Source organism: Mustela nigripes, chromosome 17, assembly GCF_022355385.1.
Source record: "Mustela nigripes isolate SB6536 chromosome 17, MUSNIG.SB6536, whole genome shotgun sequence".
Lineage (NCBI taxonomy): Eukaryota > Metazoa > Chordata > Mammalia > Carnivora > Mustelidae > Mustela > Mustela nigripes.
In genome coordinates this window covers 50673323-50698030 of record NC_081573.1, presented here as the reverse complement: position 1 = coordinate 50698030, position 24708 = coordinate 50673323, and the positions used below count along the sequence as shown (strand labels likewise).

The 24708-nt window shown below is 44.0% G+C and overlaps 1 protein-coding gene across 8 annotated transcripts in view; it reads right to left on the bottom strand.

Annotated features, from left to right (window-relative positions):
- Window positions 1-24708, bottom strand: part of WWOX (WW domain containing oxidoreductase) — a 955527-nt gene that overhangs the window by 707244 nt on the left and 223575 nt on the right. For all 8 annotated transcript variants that reach the window (XM_059382580.1, XM_059382581.1, XM_059382578.1 and 5 more), the window contains exon 6: window positions 6592-6680. In XM_059382580.1, the coding sequence (XP_059238563.1) occupies window positions 6592-6680 (89 nt within the window). The remainder of the gene's footprint in view (window positions 1-6591; window positions 6681-24708) is intronic.

Below are 24708 nucleotides of genomic sequence, written 5' to 3'. Positions count from 1 at the left end.
TATTTGCAACGTGGCCCCTAATTAATGTAATAAATACTCTTCTCCACTAAGGATATGTTTTTGAAGATAGTCATCATGGGAAGCCAGCAAAAAGTCTTTAAGCTTCACAACTCTTCTAAGAGAGAAACAAGGCACAGGAGAAGTGAGATGGCAAATGGTTCGCTTCCAGTGTCTAGCCCAGTTGCTGGCACAATTGCAAACATTGACTAAATAATGGAGTAAGGGGGAAAATGAAAAAAATACACAGAAAAGGAGTGGCGAAGAAGGCACATAAGATTCTTCAGTGCTCCAAAACACGCAGGCTAATTATTTTCAGTATGTGCCACTACACTTTCCATATACACCTGTATATTCAAAGCAGGATGTTCTTACAGCAACACTAATCATCTGGAGAAAGTGCCAAAAGCCAAGGGAAACATATGTAGCAACAGCAAAGAAAATAGAGTCTAGGCATTTACTTCAAAAGGAAACTGCAAAGCATCCCTCAAATCAAGGGCTTGGTAAAGAGTAACAACGAGCAGGGGGAAATGCTCAGCAGAGTAAGACGTCCACTGAGACCCTCAGGGGAGCATCACTACAGGTGACGATCACTTCTGCCTGGCTCTTGTGATGCTTCTAGCTTGTGGGCAATATGAAGCTCATCTTCCCTCTGCTCTTGACTGCCAGGGATCTCAGAGCTCATTCTCAGGTCCAATTTTCAAGGATTGCGAAAGTCCTTGTAAGATCCACACTTCCACTAGGACCACATCTTACAAGTCCACTTCATCCCTTTTCCTTGTTCAAGCAAACTTTTATTTCTATTTTATCATACTGTATGTATTCTTGAAAACCTTTCAGAGCATCTTAAGATCAAGATAAGAAAAATACACATTAATAACACTCAGAGGCACAACACACTGAGGTGTCCCTGGTGTGCATTATAGCGCTTCTCTCTAAAACCATAAAAAAAAGGTATGTGATAATCTACTTCACATAGATCTGGAAAGCAAGGTACAGAGATGCCAATAGTTTGCCCGAAGTCACACAGCTAGTAAGATAGCAGAACTGGGATTTAAATCTAAGTTCTGCTGTGCCACAAAACTCTACTCTTTCCACACCATGGCTGGCACACTATGGCTCTTGTGCAAATCTAGCTCATCTCCTGTTTCTCCAAATAAAGTTTTATTGGAAAACAGTCATGCTCACCCACTCAAATACTGTCCACGGCTGCTTTCATGCCATAAAAGCAGAGCTGAGTAATTGCAACAGTTATCTCAGGGCCTGAAAAGTCTAAAATATTTATTCTCTGGCTCTTTACAAAAAAGTTTGCCGACCCCTGCATTATACTATACTACTGTGAGTTAGTATTTTTGTTTAATAAGAAATGACAGTACATAAAATGATTCTGAAATTTTAAAAAAGAATTATATTAAAAGATACCTAAAGAATTAAATTTCAGAGGGAAGAAATTTATTTACGAGGGAATCGTTCTTCCTTGATATTTCTATATATATTAAATGATTCACAATATAATTTTTCAATACCCTAACATGGAAAATGTATGGGATGGGGAAAAATTAACTTGTAGACTTTTTAACTTTTTCCTTAAAAAGTCGTAATTAAGATCTAGATTTAGAGAGTTCATTACGGCTAAAATCTGCCTCTCCTCTTCTCCTTTCTTTTGGATTTTATACTGTGTAGAAAAGCAAAGCAATATGATCCTTTGCTACGCAAACCAGAAATGGATTTCTCGTGTCAAGCAAAGAGGAATGCAGATATGTTGGCTAAAACATTATTCTTAAAATTGAGTTGAGAAGAAAAAGAAAGATTAAGCCGTAATTTACACATCGGTCTTCAGGGTAATTTATCCCTCAAAATGTAGAATTTATTTATAATTTATGGCCCACCCACTTCCATAGAAGGATCTGAGACAGCGAAATTTGGAATAAGGATCCAAGAATATTTTATCTGGGTTCAGTAGATTCAAGTTCTGAAAATAATTTAGTAAAGAGTAAAAATAAATAACTTTGTTAAAGATTGTCCCCCTCAAATGTTTAAAAAATAAAGAAAACTGTTCTCTTAGCAGTTTTTTTTAAAAACATCACTATTCTATATTATTTTCTAAATGAAACAAAGTTTAATTTCCTTAAATTATACTGGAGACAGAAAGTTGAGAAGGTAAAGTAGAGATCTATGACCAAAAATGAAGTTCTAGAAACCATCAGAATTGTATATATTATTTTAATATGAACTGACTATTGATTTCAATTAATTTTCAGAAGAAATCAAAACACTTGGTCAACACTGTAAGAGCTGATTGGTACCTGGGATCCAAGCCAAGAATTTCCTGTATTATGTGCCATTACCAGTTTTCAAAACTCCAGGATTGGAATCCAGGTGTCCATTATTTCAGGAGTACCCAGAACTCAAACATTATATCTTCTGAAAAAGGCAAAGTATCTACAGAGCTTCTAGTTCTAGTAGCTGTCAAACTGTTCCTCACTCTGTTCAAAATATGCACTTTTCAGGGAGCTAAGTAGCTAGAAACCAGGAATGAAAATGTACAAAAGTGCCCCAAACAATGGACTATGGTTGCAGAGCCCAATTCAGAAAATGCCAGTATTTGGTCTGCATGACTAGTAAAGGTCCCAGCTCTTCATACTCAAATGGATGCCTCCGCCTGCCAGCCAGTGTGGAGTCTGGCTGTTGTCCAGGATTGCAGTTTAAACAAAATTTCCTTCAAAATTCAGTTTGGTTGGGACTTACCACAGGCTCAGGCTTGGAACTTTCCAGTAATGTGCAACATAATTCAACCTGAGACACACTGGCCGACCACTACCACCACTAACTATGGGGAGAACTGCCTGGAAGCAGGCAGAGGATTCCTGTCCTGACCACCCGGAAGAGTGAGTGGAGAGCGGAATGAATGAATGCATGTAGAGGTGGGAGAGGAAGGGGGTGGTCAGAGTGTGCTGTGCCCAGCAAAGCTGGCGTCGGCAAGCAGCTGTGTACATCCTCTCGATGGTAGACTACCCCACCACCTATGCAGCACTCTTGCCCGAGAATTAAATGGGCACTGGACCAAGCTCTAGAGTTAGCTACACTTCCTGAGAAATTCGGGAGACAAAAGAACATGTTCAATGGCACCACTGGGATGCAGTTCCTCCAGTATAGGATACAAAAAACTCTTGAGGGCAACCTTATCACTTCAACAAGCTGCATTAACTTAAGAAAAAAAAAAAAAAAAAAAGAGGGGAAAGCTACAGATTAAAGTGCATTCATTGCATCTGAACAAGCAATTGATTTGAACTAACTGAAAGAGAGCATGGGCAGGTTTCCTGTTTGTAAATTGTGCGAAACTGTGGAGTAATGTTTTGCTCAGGCACATCCCAGTACAGGAATCGCGCTGAAACGTGGGACTGAAGGGTGAGACACAGCAAGAAGAGCTGTTCTAGATTCAGACACACTTGGGTTCAAACTGCCAGATACACCACTAAAGCTGGAAAAGCGATTTAGCCTCTCCGTGAAAGGCTGAAGCCTTTCAGTTGGTAAACTAGAGAGAAAACGAATGCCTCGAGTGGCTATAAGAAATGAAAGAGAGAATCCACGTGCAAGTGCTCAGCACCTCGCCTAGCACAGAATAAACAGCAAGCTGGCTAGCAGCTATTATTTTGTTCAACTGTTGTTAGTGGTGCTCATTCTGAAACAGACCCCCGCCCTCCACCTCTCTTCCCCTGCCCGGAACAAAGCCGGCATCCGGAGTGGGCTGACGGCACAGCTCCTCCCGGTAGAAGGCAGACGGAGCAGGCTCTAGGACAGGCTGCCCCCTCCAGCAGCGTTCACATCTAGCATCTGTCTCTACCTTTCCGTGTGTCGGGCTGCACAATACGCCACCTCTACCGGTGCAGAGAGGTGCACGGAGGCTAGAGCGCGCACCGGGGCGAATACACGCGGAGAGAGGAGGCCGGCCACGCTTCCGGAGCGCTCGCAGGCTTCCAAACGCGTAGTCAACGGGCCGTCCACATGGAATTTCAATGCGAGGTTTTTCCTCTCCTCAGTCCAACAGCACAAAAGGAGACCAGTTCTGAACTGGCAGGCCTTCTTTCATGTCTCATTATGTTTTACACACAAGGAAATTTCGAGGTCTGAAGATGGGAGGTGATGAGAAGCAGGAGGCTACACGTGGTTTTCGGCAGCCCAGCCACCTGCACTCGCGTTCACTTCGGACAGTGCACGAAATCTGAAGGCCCGTAAGTACTAAACTGTCATCTGCCTATCCAGGAGAGATTTCACTTTGGCAGTATTTCAAAAGTAAAATCGCTCACTTTTTTATGCATATTTTCGCACCACAATATTTCTCTAAGCCGTGTAAAAGGCTGGATCTCGAGAGACATATAAAAAGAGGTTTGCGGTACAGGGTTTTGCTAAAAGGAAAATCGCCTTCGTTTCTGAACCTACAAGTACAAAAATTCATTCATTTGCTAAAATCTAGGATTAGAGCAAAATGGGTGATAGCTTTCTCCAAGAGTTTGAGGTTGGTGATTACAAAAGGCAGTTGAATTTGATGATTTCTGAACTGCTTGAACTGACAGTCCTGCTACGCCTTGGAAGACAGTCCTGTTATGTAACTGCTGGCGCGCCTGCTGCTCCCAGCGCGACCTGACCCAGGGACTGGAGGGAGCACAGAGAGGCCGCACCGTGTCAGTGACAGTGTGACAGTCAGAACTGGAGGGAAGTCCCATGCCTGCTCCCAGTCTCCCACGTGACCCTGCAAGAGTCACTCACTGCCTCTGATCTCAGTTTCCACTGCATTTCTAGTGAGAGACAGGGCCGCACGGTGACGAGCAGGAGGCCTGGAGAGACTGCAGCAGAGTCTCTCGGCACTGGGGGTGGGGGGTGCCTGCTTCCCAGCTGTGGGCCCTCAGATAGCCCACCTTCCCCTTCTAGTCTTGCTCTTCTCATCTGTATAACAGAATAAGAAATAGCAGCAAATCAGAAAATGCACGCAAAGGGTTCTCAGTGTGTGGCCCACAACAGTCCTGCATACATGAACTGCTACCGCTCATTGCTGTTTTACTACTATTTTTCCAAACAACCCCAAAAGCAGTTCGAGGAGTCAGCCCTGAGCAATAACACTGCTTGCTGGCCCCTGAGCTTACAGCTTCTCGTCTGAGAGGAAGTGGGCTTTCAGGGGCCAGCACTCTCTTCCTAGAGCCCAGAAGAGCGGCTGGGGCTCCAGAGGCACTCAGGGTGTGCGAAGTGATTGAGCAAGTGATGCAGTTATACCCTGACCTGACCTTGTCTGGGAGCTCCAGAGAGCACACACAGAAGGCTCCGCCGGGTCCGCCAGCTCACTGTGGACGGGAGTAACTGTTGGGTGAGCGCAGGGCCTGCATTTACAGGGACCGTCCAAGTCCACTCAAGACTCTGACTTTGTATTTCAACCCCAAGGACTCAGACCACTTGCTAAAAGGCTTTAGAGAACAAAGTTCCTTGCCGTGTGAAAGAGCAGAGTGAGACGCTAGGACAGACTCAAGAGCGACTGGCCACCGGCTGACACGGCGAGCTCAGATCTCTACAGAGCCTTCTGACTATTGGGTTGAAATGCCTCCCCACACGTCCATCATCTGCTGGAAGAACTATAAAACCAACCCAGCCTAACCCAAAGACAACTTGTCATTTATCAGCATTCTCCCAAATTCAGTCATCCTGGTGCCACTTCTGGAACCGTCTTATCCTTGGCACCACCTGTACTGTTATTAACTTAATCCTCGTGTTTAAATCAATTCACTGAAAAAAAAATTAAATGCAGTTATTTTTTTTAAATGAAATTCAAACTGCTATGTTAAATGAGAAACCAGTATTGCTTGCCCTCAATATGAGGGAACCATAAAAATAAACACTTGGAAACAAAATATTGTAATTAAAATGGAGCTGGCCACCACTGCTTTTCCCCAGCTCCGGGTCAGAGCTCTGTTCTCTCTCTCTCTCTCTCTCTCTCTCCGTTACAAAGGGGGTAGACACGTGACAGCATAAACATGTGCCAGCCCCTAGTGAAGGCGTCCTCCTTTGGACATTTGGAAAGACTAAAAAAGAAGGAAAGAAGAGTAACTTTCCCACAACGTGAATCCATGTTTTGGAGCCACGTTCACACACCAGATAAAATCATCCCAGACCTGGCAACGGGAGAACTGTCTCAGGCTCTGATTCTTGGCCCCCTTGGAGGGTTGGATAAATAAGGCTACTCATTCCTGGATGAATGAAAATGTGCTTTTTCTCGATTCTGAGATGCACTGCAAAAATGTCGGTAATCAAGATGCGTCCTACAATCGGCTGGTTTTTACTAGCCACTTTTCCTAGTGCACGAATAGTATCTCTCCTTTTTTATTGGGGGAGCTGTTATTAGATTGACAACATGTCTCATAATGAGGGTGACTCAAGAAGTCAAGAAAATACGGCACACCTTAACAGGGCCAATATAAATGAGCCTGCTGTTTGGACGCCAGGACAACACAACAGCCTCACGTTTGTGTTCTCCCAATTGTGTTCATCTGATAAAGACATTATAACAGCAAGATATTATGATCTATAACCCTCCACTGGAACACTCACAGATTCTTGGCCTTGAACGCTTGAGCAAAATGCTGCACGCTACGGAGCAGAGCAAGGTCCAGGGTCATTGCTTCTACCTTGGCTTTGTGCTGGAATGAGAGAAAATAAAAAGAAATGATAAATAACAGCAAGTTTAGTTCATGGTATCAAGTTACAGTAAATGTGTTATGGAACATGTCGGAATTCCCCTGTTTAATATTAGACGCCCAGAGAGAATATAAATCATCGGAATGAATGGAAGAACAGGGCTTTTACTGCCAAGTTTGGGAGGATGTGAGGCTGGGAATCTGCTAAAACCACAGGCTGGGGATTGTGCTATTTCACTCAGCACACAGAGGAGGCTCCAAAGGGTCTTCAGGCTCACACATCTCCTCTCAATCTGCATTCTAAAAAAACCCCATAAAAATAGGGGAACACCAGGACAAAGCCTGGTCTATGCAAGAATTCAGTAGATGATATTTTTATCTCAAAAGATTTCAGATCCATTCAGGTTCTGAAATAATTCCATTGAGCCTGTGTCAAAAATTAAAGACGAATCATTTAGAGAAAAGTACAAAAGCAGGCAAAACTCATTTATTCCAATGGACCCTGAGTGACCTAGATCCCAGAGAGACCTCTGGTTTTACAACCCGGAAAACCCTACAGATAGGTGGAGCACACGTGGATAGTAAGAATGACTACTGTGTGTTCGGGGCTGACCATGCACCTCCTCACTTCATCCCCACAGCTACTCAATGGGTTCTACTTCCCCTATTTTACATGTGGCCTCTTGTAAGAGATCCCAGAGCTAAGAAGAGTTGGGGGCAAAGATTTACCCCAGTCAGTCTGACATCAAAGCCCATGTTCTCTCCTCAACAGAAACCAGAAGGCCAGGGGCATCAGGATTTGAACAAATCATGTTCCACTGGGCAGTGTCCTAGCATAATTCTGGAAAGATGAGGGTTGCCTTTCAGACTTGCCCCATGTTTATGGGGCACTCCTAATTTTTAAGTCTGGCTGGCCTACAGGGTACGCAGTTAAATACTATCCCTTCTTAGACCTCTGTCCTCCGAAGCACATACAGCCAAGAATGCCGGGGCCACCTGCCTGTCCAGACAAGCTAATTCCCAGAGAACAAATGGCAAGGCTGGGAATTCTCATCCAGACTGTGATGCTTCAGTGGGACCGAGGAGACAAGCACTACACAGGGAAAGGCCAGCGGCACTGCCAGGCACTTCCTCCACCTCGACTGACTAATTCAGGAAGAGATACAAACTGTGCTGAGATGCTTAGTACATCGCAGCACTTTGTCTTGGCTGCCTAAATGCTGGGCTGAACCCAGGTCCCCAGCCTTGAACAACAAGCATCAGGCAATGGCAGCTGGGAGGCCAAATGACTTTGGGCCATTTAACATAGCTGAGCCTCAGTTCCCTCATGTATGAAAGCAAAATAATAATGATCTCCTCACAGACTTGTGAGAGTGAGTGTATAGCACCTCACACCCAGCCTGCAAGAGAGAAGGCATTTAACAAACTTAACAAGAAGTAGATACGGTATCTCGTGCGCCAGATACCGTAGATATGGTTATCTCGTGTGCCACTGTCTGCAACAAGCAGTGGTTTGCGTGGGCTACAGAGCAGCGTGGGGGATGGAACAGTATTAACGAAGCCTGCGTCGGACCAGCTCGCTGTTAGATCCCAGACCATCCAGGGCATGTCTCCTAACAGAGCCAAGGTTTAGGGAAAGAGATGTAAGGTGATAAAATGACTACCCCAATCCCCAAAAGGCATATAGGTGGTGAAGGCAAGTTGACCAATGTAGACTGAATTTCCTCGGGTAACAGTGGCAGGTGCACAAGCGTGCCCATTTCAGGAGGAGGAGGAGAAACATTTAACCTGAGCCAGGAAGAGGGGAAAATATCACCACACGGGTTTTGTTAGGTTTTGTTTTTATTCTCTGTCTTAGACCAGAGAATAGTAGAGCTGGAGGATCCACAGTGACATGAGGCCACACCCCTTGTCTTCTAGAGAAAGACACTACCAGACGCAGAAATGAACGCACCTGACTGAGGTTGCACCATGTAGACAGCTTAGGCCTCCAGACCAGGAGAAAAGCCCCACTCACTCTCTGTCTCCGTGGCTGATGACTGACCGATGACTAAAATCTCTTCAGAGTACCGAGTCTGTCAACAGCTAACCTTTATTCCCCACAGATTCTTACTCCATCTGACATTAAGAGTTAGCGAATAAAGTGGCCTTTGACCCTCACACTACGGCCTCTGGCCCCAGCCTTACTTCACTTAGAAGATGCTCACTGCCACACAGAGGATCTTACAGAACTTGGAATATATCACGAGAGGAAAGCTGCTGGGCAGGCAGTGGGAAAGACACCGTTCCTCTCAGCCAAGCCCCTCAGGGAAGCCCCGTGGGACATGCAGGCTGCGTATCATAAAAATGCTTATACATATTTCCCTCATCAAACAGGGAGAACATTCCCAGATGGTGACCCCAAAGCAATCTCTCAAAGGAAATGATGGCTCAGCCAAGTGGGCCAGTACATCCTTCTGTGCGTGCAGCTTACAACAGGTAAGTGTCGTTTGGTCCTCCCCCTTCACTTTAAAATGCAGTACAGAGCTGCCACTACCAGTAAGTACAAAATCAGAACATACACATCCAGAGGGAACAAGGGGTCACAAGCCAGCGAGTAGTTCAACAGACTAATCCACAGGCTGTGGGTTACTAGGCTCCTGGGGACAGTGACTCAAGTCCACACACTATTACTCAGGTAATTCCCCTGCCCCCAGCATCAGGTTTCCTGTTTCTGCTACTGACCCTGTGAAATGCAAGAGAAACTATGTGCAATCTGGTCAGTTCAGGGAAGAAAAAACACACAGCTTTTAGAGTGTGTGTGTGTGTGTGTGTGTGTGTGTGTGTGTGTTGGGGACGGCTGCTCTTCTGACTGTCTCACAAACCTAGCAACATGATAGACATGTTTATCATGGGAAGCATTCAAAACAGGAGCCCACAGCCCCGGCACCGCAGGCAACACCCACGAACTGCTGCCTGCTGGGTGGGGGCCGGAGGCTCCGTCCACCAGTGTGAGCTTTCCTGCCATGTCTGGCCAGGAATCCAGGACTGATCACAATGCACCTCTCCGGTGTAACTCACAGACTTCCTGTTGTTACTGTTAACTTTGATTTGGAACCAGTTATAGACGCACAAGAAGTGGCAAAAACAGCACCTAGAGTCCCCCACCTCCCAGCACTGCCAATGGTGACATCTTACCCATGTCTATGGCACATTATCAGAAGCAGAAAACCTACAGTGGTTAAACACAGCCCATGAGACCACAGACATTACCTGGGCTTGACCAGTTTGGGGATGCACTCAGAGTCTTGCATTTGGACTATCTTTTTATATAATTCCATGACAATTTACTCCGCATAGATTCCTATGACAATCACCACATTTAAGATACAGACTGTTCCACCACCACTACAGAACTGGTGGTTTTTTCCATTAGAAGTGTTAAATTAGCATTTGCCATCTAGAACATAAGAAGTCCAGGCTTTCTCTGGGCCGGGTTTGCTCTTTGACAAATCAAACACATAAACAAAGTCCTCACTTAAAACCCCTTAGTAGGTTAGAACAGCCAATAAGCTACAGTCCAGCTTCCTTAGTACGGCTCACACGACTGCCTCCCTACCGACCAGGAGAAGGTATTCCAGTGTCCTCACCGAACAGCTCCCAAACCTTGGTGTCTTAAAACAAGGATCACTACTCACACACACTGATCCCAGGTCAGTAAAACCATGTTCATTCTGGTTAGCCAGGGGCCCAGGCAGATAGGGCCTCTACCTTCTGTCCCATCACTCGCCGCTACCGTGTGGGGAGGAGAATGTGACAAACTGCACAGAGGACAGATCTGAAGGCCTCCCCGCCCCGCAGTACAGATGTCACTTCTGCTCACATTGTGTGGCAGAGCAAGTCATGTGGTCATGCCCAGCTTCAGAAGGCACTAGCCTCCATGTCCTCAAAACTACATAGAGAAATAGATACATATACAGAATATAGACAGTGCATATATCGAATATATATGTATCTATTTCTAAATGTATTTCTGTATTTGTATTTCTATGTATATAGTGGAAGAAATGGAAATGCGTGTGTGTGTGTGTGTGTGTAAAATGAAGAACGGTAACGACTAACACACAGTCTAAGACTTTCCCCTTCCAGGGTTATTTAAGGCCACTTTCCACTTCACAGTTTCATTAATTACAGAAAAATTTAGAAAAGGCAGGTGAATATGGACAACAAAAAGCATCTACAATCCCACCAACTCCGAAATAAACTGTTAACCTTGCATACACCCCTCACTTCTTCTTTGCCATCTAGATAGAGCCATCCATCCATTTATCCACTCAGCTTTGTTTAACTGGAAGAACTTCATACCAAGAGCTTTGAATCTTAAAATGCAATCAGATGCTTCTCTCAACCCTTGCCCAAATCCTGACTCTGCTCTCTAATCACACCAGTACAATATCTTCTTGTCTCAGGCAGAATAAGAATGTAAATTTACTTTAAATTATGTATACAGATGCCGGTACCCATCCTTTTAAAACAGAACTGCACAGGTGGCATCCCGCACAGGAAGCATCAGGCAACTTCGAAGCAGCTGAGAAGCCCACCTGCTCCTGACACCCCAGGCTCAGCCACAAAAGCAGAGTAATTAAGCAACCCACATACTCTTCCTCCATTTCCCTGGGATCTGAGGACACTTGCTGGTGGCACAGTTTATGGACACCCTCGATAGGCCAAGTTTTCTTGGTCTATTCTTTATTTACATTCTAAAATCTGCCTCAATGATTCAAGAGTCTATAAATGCCCAACCAAAGGGATTGCTTGCCGCTGTGATGGAAGAGTGATCACTCATATCATTTTATGACTACAAACTAGCCAAGTGTGACTCAGATGTGATACTGCCTGAAGCCAAAAGAGCCATATGGGGACCGTGTGGTATTTAAGTGGAGGAGCAGGGAGACATTGTCATCCACAGCAGAGATAGCAGACCCAGGCTGACCTGGGGCCACAGCCCAGCGTGGTCGCAGCAACAGCAGCATGACTTCAGGGCAGCTACGTGAATGCTCTCAGCCTGAGCTGCTTCAATGGAAAATGGCCACTTGCCTTGTGTGTAGAGTAAAATGAGGTATGCTGTATATAAGGCCTGAGACACTGAAATCATAACTATGATAATCATTATTTTGAAGGCCACTACTAAAATGTGATACCTGTTGTTCCTCAATAATAAAGCATATTAGTAATTGTGGTCTCCTTTCTCCATTTCATAAAACTAACTTCAATAACTCAGAGAAAGTATGAATAGCAACTCGGCACTTGAGGATGATACCTGACCCCAAAGCAGGAGGAAGGGGGCTTGCTGAATCCCCTGGAGGCCATGGTAATCCAGTTTCCAAATTCCTTAAGTGGTCTGAATCAAAGGGCACTGGTGAAGGCCATGGACTCAAGCTGCACTGCCTGGTTCCTCCACTGACCAGACAGGAAAGTTACATCTCCCACCTGTGCATTCAACATTTCCTTCTGTCAGACAAAAGTCATGATAGCACCTGCCTTACCAGAAAGTGAGGTAATACACGTAAAGCATTTAGAATAGTGCCTAACTACTTGGCAAGTATTCTGTAATTGCTAGCAATGATTGTCTTTATTGTGATTGTGTTTGTTTTCATTCCTACCATTGTCAGCACCATCATAATCATCACCAACATCATCACCATCACTGCAACCATCATCATCACCATTATCGCCACCACCACCACCACCATCATCATCACCATCATCATCATCACCATCATCATCACCACCACAACCACCATCATCATTACCAGGATCATCATCACCACCACCATCATCACCATTATCACCACCATCATCATCACCATCATCACTGTCACCATTGGCACTGAATTGCTTCACTCTTCACTGCAAGGGCCGAATTGGACATCACAGGCCAATGGGAGTGATCTTAGAACACTGGCCATATGCGCCCTCGCCCGACAGCACCTTCTATCCCTACCTATCCCAACTTGATGGGGGTAGTTTTCACCCACCATTTCATAGATATAGAATCTGAAGTTCTGAAAGCTCTTCAGAGCCAAGGTTCATACCAAGCCATGATTATAATCACTCTCAATACTCAAAAATAACCCGATACTCCACATAACCCACCTCCTCTCCCCCTCAACCTTTCCCCACTCCCCAGGCCCTCAAATCAAGGCCAACCCTGGGGAAAACCTCCAGATCTCTAAGTGCCTCATAAAAAGCAGCATGCTGATGTTTATCAGCGTGAATTCATTCACTGACTCTGCCTCTAGTGGTAAATATATATATTCCATGGACTGCACCCCCTTTACTTATTTTCTACCCCCTCCATCGTTGCAACAGGTAAGAAGAAAGATCTCACCCATAGTCTGCTTGCCATCAATGGAAGAACAGAAAAGGTAATATCTCACGGCAAGAGGCATTTAGGAAACTGTATATAAATAATTCAAGTGGCCAACTATACTTAAAAAATAACTTTTACTTAAAAATCATCATTAATTATGAAGTGCCTATGAATTAGTGGGAGGTATATCAATGTTTTTGCTCCACAGTCTGATTTCTCCCTGTAACGAATCCAAAGTATTCGGTACGGGACCAAGACCCATTGGGCACTATGAGGCACATTCAGTGCAATCAAGCCAAGTATACTTCAAAATGCTCTCAGCTCGCACACGACCTTTGCTTCCTCCACTCAGCCTGACCACTTACACTTCTGACATAGTCCTAGGGCAGCAGCTCTAGTGAGAATAGCTCTTCATTTTGTGTTGAAAGCACCATGTCTGAGTTGGTCAAAAGAAGAGTACACAGTCCATCTGGAGGTAGAAAGACGGAGAAACCCAAGAAACCTCTTGCTGAGCAAGAGCAGGGAGCCCAGACTCCACGGGACCAGAGGAAACTCTCCTTCAGCAGTGGGAACTCAGCACATGCTATGGCAGATACAAGATTTACCATTTAAGGGCCACTAGCTACTGCACATCCTAACCTGAAGGTGCCAGTCCATGAGGATTTGATGTGTGTGTGGCTACTTCACTAATGGAAGAATTCATTTCTGTGTTTCCCTAAAAAAAAGTTCTCATTTACATATACTCATTGACTATAATAACCGAAAAAATAAAAAAGAGCACCTATGATATGCGTGGCATTTACTTTTCCTTTAAAAGTAATATGAAAAATCTTTTCAAGTATACATTATTTCCCCCATTTTATAGAGTAGAAAACAAAGGCCGATGAAAGCTTAAAGTGGCACAGCTAGTGAGACAAAGACCCAGGTTTCCAACGGAGATGTGGCCAGCTCCAGAGCTCATCTCTTGGCCGGACACCACACTGTGCTACACCCCTGTTGTCACAGCCCTCAACACAGAACACCAAGAAGCTCTAAAGAAATTAACATCATCTATATATTCTTATTTGTATCTATTTTATATCATATTTATTTTATACATTTAGAATTTACAAGAGAAGCCTACTGCTGAAGGAGAAAATGTAAGCAAGGCAATAATCTACATTCAGAGCTTATTGCTAATGGCATCCTGCAAATTCTAATCCAATGGGCCTTAATTGCATTATGCTGATGTCTCTCACCCTTCCACTTTACATACTCTCAGTCCTGATTTTATGTTCTGAAACCTTAAATAGGAGTTGTCACATTTACAACAGCAAGAAACACTGGGGCTGAGCACATTATTGACATGACATTATTCACTGAACTATAATACAGACCTAACTAAACTGGTTTAATAATTCATCAATATCCTATGTGGGACTTCATAGCACTAATTCCTCCAGTATTATTTAAGTCATGTTAATGGTGGCAGTGAATGGCAGCCTCTTCACCAGGGAACGTGGAAGTAGAGACTCTTGCATCTGCTTTCGGCTCTGGTACCTTTCAGTCAAACATCCCACACCAGACCATGAGTAAATCCAATGGGGAGTTTGCCCAATTCTGGCCAAGCCTAAAACATCAGAAGGATGCGCTGATAAATGCTCTTCCTGATAGGGTACCCAAGAGAAAAAGAGAGTCTGAGAGTCTCTTTTATGCCTCTAAACATTGCACCAGTCTGCATGCTACCATTTATTTAATGAGAAAAATACTCTTAGAGAAGATTCTACATCTCCAAGTAGGGAACCAAACCAAAAACAGTCCTAGGCAAAGCCCAGGATTTCTGTAAAGGCTTGAGGGATGGGGCTACATCTGTCATTCCTAAACTTTAGATCAACCATTGGCATCAACCCCCACTCCAGGGCCCCCACAAGCACCGCCTAATCTTGCCCTCCCCTCTCCTGCAAAATACACAAAATCTCTAATAAGAAAATCATGACAACTCTTTCTTCATTATATATAGGTCAAAAATTTTGCCTTGTGTTGCTGGAACTCAATTTATAAAATAACTGTATCAATATCTATAGGTAATTGTGACGCTGATTCAAGGAGAAATTGCACTGGGTAACAGCTTATTTAATCTGGTGTATGAGTTACGTGCCACGTAAAGCAAAACTATTAAAAATGCTCAGACAGTAATTGGCAATATTTTGCACTCTGGATAAAAAATGCTTATCTTGCCAGAAACTAACAAGAGAGTGAAAATATTCGAAAACCTTCCAATTTCCCTCTATGCAATGCATTCACTTTGCAGCTTAAAAACAGTTTAAGGAAGGACAGTGGATGGCACGGGAGTCTGGCAGTCAACATGATTGTGCATTTATGCCTTGCTATTGAAGAAAGAGCCTTTTTTCATAGTGAATTTTTCATTCTAATGTAAGTGATGATTTACGTTAACTATAGGTAAAGCATGGTTACATTTTCCTGAAGGATTGCAGGCAAGTAAAGAGTACTACAATAAGTTGAAGCATAAAAGCTTTCTCTGTCATAATATTTATTATAATGGCATATAAAATAGCTGAAATAAATAATAGATGACTAAAGGTAAATTCATATGATAAAGAATCCTTCAGCAGACACCATTACTTTTGACTGCTCTAGTTTTATACACAGTTGAAGACTCTTAATAAACAGGCCCTATATCTTATGTAAGTACTGGAAACATCAAAAATGTGCTTAAAAGGCAACATACTGGACATGAGTTAATTTTCTGTATAATTATACTCTCAACAGGAACAGGCTATATATTTTGAATATTTAATAGCTGTGTTCTTAATGAAACTTGTTAAGCACTGGAACCCCCTATTTGGGCAAAGTCGCAGATAAAGAAGTCTCAGCACCCTCCCGCTTCCCTGATGCCGAAAGAAGTGCACTGCTGAAACTACAGAGATCCGGGGCCCCCTGATTATCTGATGGCAAGTCAAGAGGGCTCAGCTAAATGGAGGAGGGGGAGAAAAGCAAGATTTGTTGGCAACGGTTCTGAGCAGTCTGAAATCCCCATGAGGGACTCATGAAGTCTGGAGAACTCTGGACCGAGAGATGTGACTGTCGTGACAACCCTTGGTGTGGAGGGAACCACGCATGGACTGGCCAGCATCTATCTTGAGGGTTCCCAAGCAGGGTCACTCCACTCCTGAAGGGACATCTGGCAAGGACTGGAAAAGTTCTGACTGCCACAGCTTGCTGGAGGGTGTACCTGCCTCTAATGGGACAATGCACAGACGGCCCCTGAAACTGTGGCCTCAGAGGCCAACGGTGCCGCCCTGCATGTGTGAGTTTGCGGAGAGGCTCTCTGATCAGAGCATGGTGGTCTTTGGCTGTTGAACTGTGTCACGGGTGGTAAAAAATCAGACTGGCTCGGTGACATAAACAAGTAATGCACGGTGGATTTTACAAAGTGAAAGCAACTCCCAAACCCACTGCCCCAAGGTGAACAGAGTGACAGCTGGACCCAAATCCTTCCGGAATACAATTTCCACACATCTAAAAACATGGCACAACAACATTTTCATACAAACGCAGCACTGTAGCTCATGCGTTATTTTATAATAATATTGTTTTTCCCCTGACTCATACATAATTGGATAGATCTCAATAGTACTCTACTCCCACTTATTCCAACCAGTATGTTTAGGCCATTGAAGGGGCTGCTCAATCATTTATTAAAAACTGATCCACTTAGGAGGACACGGCCCTCTACACCCTTCACTAGCTTTGTGAACTTCTTGTTTAAATTCCCGATGTCTAACCCTCCCTGTCTATAAGAACAGAAATTATGGAAGCCCCTCCACCTTGGGACTGCCGTGAGGACTCAGTGAGACAGCAGCCAGGGCAAGCACCTGCTACAGATGCTCTGGGAGCGTTACCCATGGCTCTTGTTGTGATTAACATTTATAACCCTCAAGCCAGTTTGTTACTGAGAGTGATGCCTCAATACCTGTACTTTGCAACACCAGAATAGTTTCTAGAGGACGAATTCCTGGAAGTAGAATTGCCAGATCAAGAGATGCCCACACTTTAAATTTTGATGGATTTTGCTGGGTGTCCTCCAAGAAGGTCATCATAATTTCCATTCCCATGAATGCTGCCGGAGACTAAGAAAGAAAATCTAAACAACCAATAATTCACAATGACATTTATAGTAAATTAAAATACAAAGTTTTACACCTTGATCTCACATACTTGGTACCCAGAAAGTGGCACCAAGCAGGTTTTTGAGACAGGCTTTAACTGAGGAAACAAAGGAATAAATATCAGATCACCTAACAGGACAAACTCAAAAGTTGAGATAAAAGTCAGCTGGTGATGTTAGCAGCAACGGCTTTCTCTAAGCCATCTGGGAAGCCAGGCACTTCTCCTGTGGCTTCGTGCTGGCAGGCTGAGCCACACTGCTGGATGACGGAGCCAAACTCCATATGCAAAGCATGCAGTAAGCATGCAACAGTATTACTGCACCTGAGAAGTGACCATGACGGTTATTTTTAATTTACAGATGAATCCAAAGAGAGAAACCTTTCAAAAGTTCTACAGAAACAAGGCAGGGCTTTCAAAAGATAATATGGAAAAGATAAAATACATACACACACACACACACACACACACACACACCTTGGAGAAAAATGAGGTATCCCGCTTGATGTGGCATATGCCTAAGCAGCATCTTCTAGGTTCCAAACAAAACACCCATAAAGGCAGAAACAGATGAGAATGCACACGAAAGAGAGGTCACAGTCAAGTGCTCCCCAAATGCTGTGCATCTTTTACATGAGCTGCAAGACCAAATAAATTACACTTGCATAGGACTTGGAGAAAGAACCAAAATGACTACAAGGAAGATATTTTTTATGGGAGGGAGACTGCACTGAATCGTTAAATCATGGATGGTCTGGTTAACATGAGAGGCATAAAGCAGCTGCATATTTTGTAAGAGAAAATTTAGGTTTGTACGTAAAAATTTCAAGAGTGACTTTAGAGACAGAGAGAAAGAGGGGGGGCGGCGGGGGGAGGGAGGCAGGAAGGGAAGGAGAGAGGAGGAATGAAGGAGAATCTTCAGCTTCCACACCAACAGCCGGGGACGGAACGATGTAGACGATGCGTGGCATATAAAGAAAATGGATCAATCCAAAAAAGTATCCAAAAAGAATTCAATAAATAATAAAGGAAAACACTTGGTAGAGAGCAAACATGAAATGACACTCAGAAGGGACTATTAATATAGCCATACTCACAAGAAATATAAATGTACTTAAATCTACATATTAAAAGGCAGAAACCAACGGGTTAGAATCTAAAAATCACTTCTAGGTTATACAGTGAAGACACACCGTGGACAGAGAAAATTAGCATCTCTCAAACTAGCTCTCCCCTTCCCACAGTGTGGGGTTTGCAGAGAAGGGAATGCAGCCAGAAAGTACACTACCCAGCACGCAGGAAGGTGGGTGGGGCATTCCGGCTTCTACCCAAGGCCTGTTAGTGGAAGAGTGTGTAACTCCTGGGCTGTTCCTCTTACGAATTAGGAGGCGAGTATTTGCTTTCTCCGTCCAGAAGCTGAATGTAGATGGTAAGGATTTCTTAGGGCCAGAGGGACCCTGGGTGAAAGGAGCTGGGATAGCTATTCACCAAGTGAACAACAGCCACCTGTTGATCAGGGACAGCCACGTGGATCTGTGTCATATGCTCGAAATCGTTCAGGAAAACTGTCCTGTGTCTACCCCTTGAAAGGCAGATCAAGCCCCTGCCAAGCTCAAGAGAAGAGCTAGCGTGTCAGCTCTGTGTGGACCGCAGCCCATCGCTTCACCCAGACGTCACAAGACAGACACGTGCTGGGGGAAGAAGAATCCTCCGGCTGGCAAGCAGCAATGAGATCCGGCACATCAGAGAGCTGAAAAACACCAAGGGATTCTGGAGACCAAACCGCAGAAAATAAACCTGAGAAAGTCTTTGAGAGACAACAGCCGTCGTGACTTCTGAATTCATTAAAAAAATTTGGCCCAGTAGGATACATCAGGTTAATGTGAACTGCTTTTCCACTGAAGGCGGCTACGCCAGATAGTTTCATGGTATGTGCCTCCGAGAAAAGAGGGAGAGTGTTGGGTTTGTGAGGGCTCATCTGACAACGGAACCAGGATTCCTCAGGAAATGTAGTTCACACAGAAGCTGAGGACAAGGGAGCCCTGTAGAGTGGCAGAGGGAGGCCAACACCTGCACGCACAGTCAAAGCAGCCACCGGATGTCCTGTCCTTCCGCACAAAGCAGGTGGGTTGGGGTGTCGGCACACAGCCACAGGCACATCTGACTTGCTCTGTGGTCTCCTCTCTCATAGCCAAATGGGACAAATGAATCACATTGGGTAATTCTGTTAAAAGCCAGCTAAGTTACAGACTGCATGTTTTCATCTCAGACAGCATTAGAGTGGGGAGGAGGAGTGCGGGGGACACCACCTTATAAATGTCCATTAGAAGCCACTCTGGAATGGCATGCATGTTAAAGCAGCTTGGCCTTAGTGCACGCTCTCCCTGCCTCTTCAATATTTATAAACAGCATCTTCCCCTTTCCCTTTGGCTTGACAACACACAAGTTCCCTACAGGCAGGGCTTCTGCTGTTGCAGTGTGATGGGGTGACCCAGAAATTCACCTCTGTAAACGGACACCCTGGTGCATTTGCTCCTTTTTCCTAAAGGCAAGCACTGTTTTTATGAGGCTGCACTCCCTTCTGAGATACCAGGCGTGCAATGCAACCGCCAGCAACCACCAGAAGGACTCGGGGGCATTATGGCTGAGGGTCATACTTCCCACTTAAACCAGGTGTCAACTGTCATCACACAGGTAGAACCTTAAGACATCCTTCCTTCTCCTGTTGACATGGACAAAATCCATTCCATGAGGCAAACCCTCACTACGAATCAAACACTTGGAAGACACCCCCTCTGGCAGATACCATTCAGGGAAAGGACGATTACAGATTTTGCCACATTTCACCCGGTGAAACCCTTATGATGTAGACCTAAATTATCAGTATTTTAGAAATAAAAGAAAGGCTGAGCAAGTATGAAAAGTCAGATAAAAAAATCATGTAATTAGTATCTGGTTGAACTGGGATTTTAGTTTTCCATCCATCCGATTAGCCAATTCTCCTTACAAGATAGTAATACTGTCCTAACAACAGATCTCTATTCCCAACCCTGAAATTATCCGACTCCAGAAGACTTTGGTACGGCCAAACATATCTCACTTCTCAGAATGTTCTTCCTTCTATGAATCTGAAATCTTTAACACTTCTTTGTTTTACTTTGACCATTAAAATTTTAACATTATTATGAAAAAAAACAGCTAACCTCAACCTCTGCCCTATCCCCATGCTCCAGGATTTGGATTAACCAAATTTGATAACAAGTCATGTGTACTTTCAATTGTTTCCATATGTGTGGAAATAAAATAGGAATCAAACCACCTGCTCATTCTGATCTACTAGAAAAAACTTTTCTTCCCCAACGGACATAAATTTTCCAGAATAGGGGTCAGCAGCTTTTCTTTTCTTGAAAGGGCCGGGATAGGAAGTATTTCAGGTTCTGTGGGCCACATTAGCTACTCAACTTTTGCAGCATGACAACAAAAGCTGCTAGAGATAATGCAAACAAATGGGCAGGGCCACATTCTGATAAACCTTTATTTAAAAAACAGGCAGTGGGCTCAATTTCCTCTCAGCAGAGCATAGTTTGCTGACCTCCATCTCAGAACACAGTCAAGAAAATTAGGTGTGCTTCCTCAAATCTGACAGTCTTGTAATTGCTATGATTTATAGATTCCAATAAACGTAAGAGAAAAAAGAACATCAAACCATATCTTAGAGTGTATGTTGTTTATCACACAGAACATCTGATAACAATAGAGGTAACACACAGCATGAAGAGTCCCAAACTGTGTAGAATTAAGGATGACAATAGACTTAGCAGTGAGCCATGTGTTAACACTGCTCCTTGCAAAACGTGTGTAGTATTAAATGATCTAACTTTTGGGAGCATCACACTTTGTAAGTCTCAGCACTAAACAGTCCCCACAATTCTGCCAGTCTACTTGAACCTTTTTGCAATATATTTCAGACTCTCTAGAAGTTCATAAAACCAGTCAAAATTTCAAACTGGGTTTTCTAGACATTTTCTAAGCATGCAAATTCTTACGCATTTGGGGTCTGAAGACTTGACATTTTTTCCCACCAGGCTCAAAGGTATGTTCCCAGATCTGCTCAAAATTCTCTCCAGAATCCTAATAACAAGCCCCATCTTGGACACTGGTCATTTGGACATGATATTTCTGTCCTGTTAATGAGCATTTATATTTCAGAAAAACAAAAACTAAACAGCAATAACAATAACAAAACCATGCTTCTCTTTATGAAAAGAAGGCCTACACACCTGTTCTTCATTGGAGAGAAGAGAGGTGCAAACACAGACATGGGGGTAGGTGCCAGAGACACGGGCTGGGCTAGGCAGAAGCACACCCACAGAAACAAAACAATGAATACGTGAAATAGATTGCCTGCAAAAGAGTTACCAATAAGGCCATTCCTTCCACGTCCTAGAATTTTTCTAATGCAAATGACACAGTAGAATAAGAGTGCTGACAGACTAGAGCCATTTCATAAAGTAATAAGAATTAAGAGCACATTGGCACAGGGGCACCTGGGCTCAGTCCTCAAGCGTCTGCCTTCGGCTCTTGTCATGATTCCAGGGTCCTGGGATCAAGCCCTGCATCGGGTTCCTTGCTCAGCGGGAAGCCTGTTTCTCCCACTCCCGCTGCTTTTGCTCCCTCTCCTGCTGTGTCTCTCTATGTCAAATAAATAAAATCTTTAAAAAAATTTTTTAAAAAAGACTACATTATCACTCAGGAGAATTCATGCCTCTGCTGGGGATAGTACAGATGGTTCCCCCAGCAGATACCTGAATCATTTAGCCATGAGTGAGGGTTTAGGTCCCTCAGCCTTGCCAGAATTCAGTACCAAGCCCTCGTGAGAAACAGTTTCTTACAGGAAGAATGTTCTCTGGGGCAGGAACCCACCAAGCACCTGATTTACAAGGATATAAATATTTCAAAATAAAGACAAACTCCTCTAACTAACGGGAAAAGATGCAAAAGAAGCGGTGTCATAACCAGCAGTGGTTTCGTGACACTAGGACCCCCCAGCTGCTGCCTGATTCATGGACTTCAACAGGCCAACCAACCGCGTGTGAACGGTGAGGAAAGGTGCTAGGGCCCCACTGGTTACTCTGGGCCCCGTTCCCAGCCTGGCACTTTGCATCAACACAGGTCTCTTTCTTCATCCACAGCATCTTTAAGAAGTAGGTATTAGCATCTTTATGCCCTAAGTGAGAAAATGAAAATTAAGTAAATTAGATGAATGGAGAGTCTGAACCGGGTCTAAATGATCCCAAATCATCTGTCACTGCCCACCCCCAGGACACATGGGCTATTACTATGACCGTGACCATGAACAGGTGAGGGAAGGTGGCAGGCTATCAGAAGCCTTGCAGATGATGAAATTCCAGGTACCTAAGCAGAATGGGAGGAAGATAAGGACACTCAAGAAGAATCCAGAAAGACCACGTGTATAGATAAAAAGCATAGAAAACACCCTGTTCCCCTCTCTCCCAAGATCCATAATCATATGCTGCACTATTCCCTGCCAGTGCAGACATACACAGGGCAGCACATTAATCCTTCAAACACTAACAGATGCTGGCAGGGATTTAGACTGGAATGTATTTACAAAGTGACAAATTATGTTCTGTATTATAGAGAGAGAGAAAGAGCACCCACAAACGGGCTGATAAATGTCAGCTGCAGGCATGACAAACGGTTTATTTTTATTATACTCTAACCGCAAATGTTTTTTTTTTTCCTTTTTTTTTTTTCAGGGAGTCCCAAAGATTTATTTGTTGCAGGGAAAAAACAAGATTATATATGACACAAAGTAATAACTGTAAGATCACTGATAGTCTGGGCACTCTGCCCTCCTGGAAGGCTACATCCAAGCTGACTGGTGCTACTAAAAATGCTACCTTCTCTGAAGCCCAGTAAATGGTTAATAAATCAGAACCGATACAATGCCTTGTAATTAGATATAGCCTTAGTTCACAGACTAACCAATTGATAGACAATATCCAATTCCCCCTTTACGGGCTATCAGGAGGGTAGAGTAACTATTAAAATAAATTTAATGGCTGTGACAGGTGAGAAAGTATACCAGAAGCTAAAATGTAATCAGTATATCCAAACCCAAAATAAAATTATAGTCTTTGCTACAAACACAGTCCCTGGAAAGGAGGCTTATGGACAGAGAGCGACATCCACAGGCCGATAAGGGCAAGGTCACTAACTCTAATGTTCAACCTTGAAAACAAGACTGAGAGGGGGGATTTGGCTTGGGGCCAAGAGAAAATGTAAGCATTTATTATTAAGAAACCATTTGGAAGAATTCCTCTCAGCCACTCATTCAGTTAATTGTTGGTGATAGTGACAGGTAGTGTTGAGCTAGTGCCATGGCAAGATGGTGGAGAGAGGTGGCCTGGAGTGCACACCCCTGGCTTCTCACTCAGGCTCTCCCCTAAACCCCATGTGACCTTGGGCAGGTTTCTGTCCACCTAAGAACTCACACTATCTCAGCTGTATCTCTTTATCTCTTCCAGGGCCCATTTCTTTGTTTCTAACAGAATGAGGGAGGGTGAAGACAGGAGGCCTAGTAGAAGAAAGGAACCACGGTGGTCAAATAGATTCACTAGGAAGAGGGACATTTTATGTTTTGGGACTCTCAGGTGCAGATTTCTTGTGAAGTCCCTGTAAATTAAAACTCCTCACAGTTGCATATTCTAAAAGCAAGATTTTTGAAACAGGGCAGGAAGACATAAATACATTTAAATCCACAGATGACAGAGTAGGATGAAGAATATCACACACACATACACACACACACACACACACCCCACACACACCAGTGATTACTACACAGAAACTCTGGTTGGCCCCCCTCCCCCCGATATTGAATAAAAAGATCTTTGTGGTGGGGAGTAAATGGGGGTAGCAATGTCATCAGAGAACAGGCAGGGAATGTTCTCTTCTATGTCTGTCCCACTGCAGGCCTAGAAGGAGTTTGTGAAAAGTGCCCAGAGATTGTCCCAGGGGACAGGGCACCAAGATGCGATCCTGACTCTGCCACTTTCTTTATGTGTTTTGACCTCCTGGAAACACTAGAAACTCTCCTGCACAGTAAGACTAGGGAAAGGTTGGGTAAGATTATGCTTGTAGCCTGTATGGCCTTGCACCTGCTTGGCACATAGTAAGTTCTTAATGAACTACGCTACTCCCTGGAAGCAGCCCCCTCCCAAGGCCCTTCCAATCCTGAAAGAGGAAATGCCTTTCTTGCAAGTCCCATGTCAACATATTCTTTCTTTATCCTGCTTCATATCCCCATCACTACTTTCCTGTGTCTTCTCTTGTTATTTCTAAAGGAGAGGACGAGACACAAATTCGGCACTAAGCATGTTCCCATGAATCCCTTTCCATTCCCTAGGCCAATGTGTCCCAAATATGTGACTGTTTTTGCTAGCCTATGGTGTTATGAAATGAAAAATGGGGAGCTGGGAGGAATTC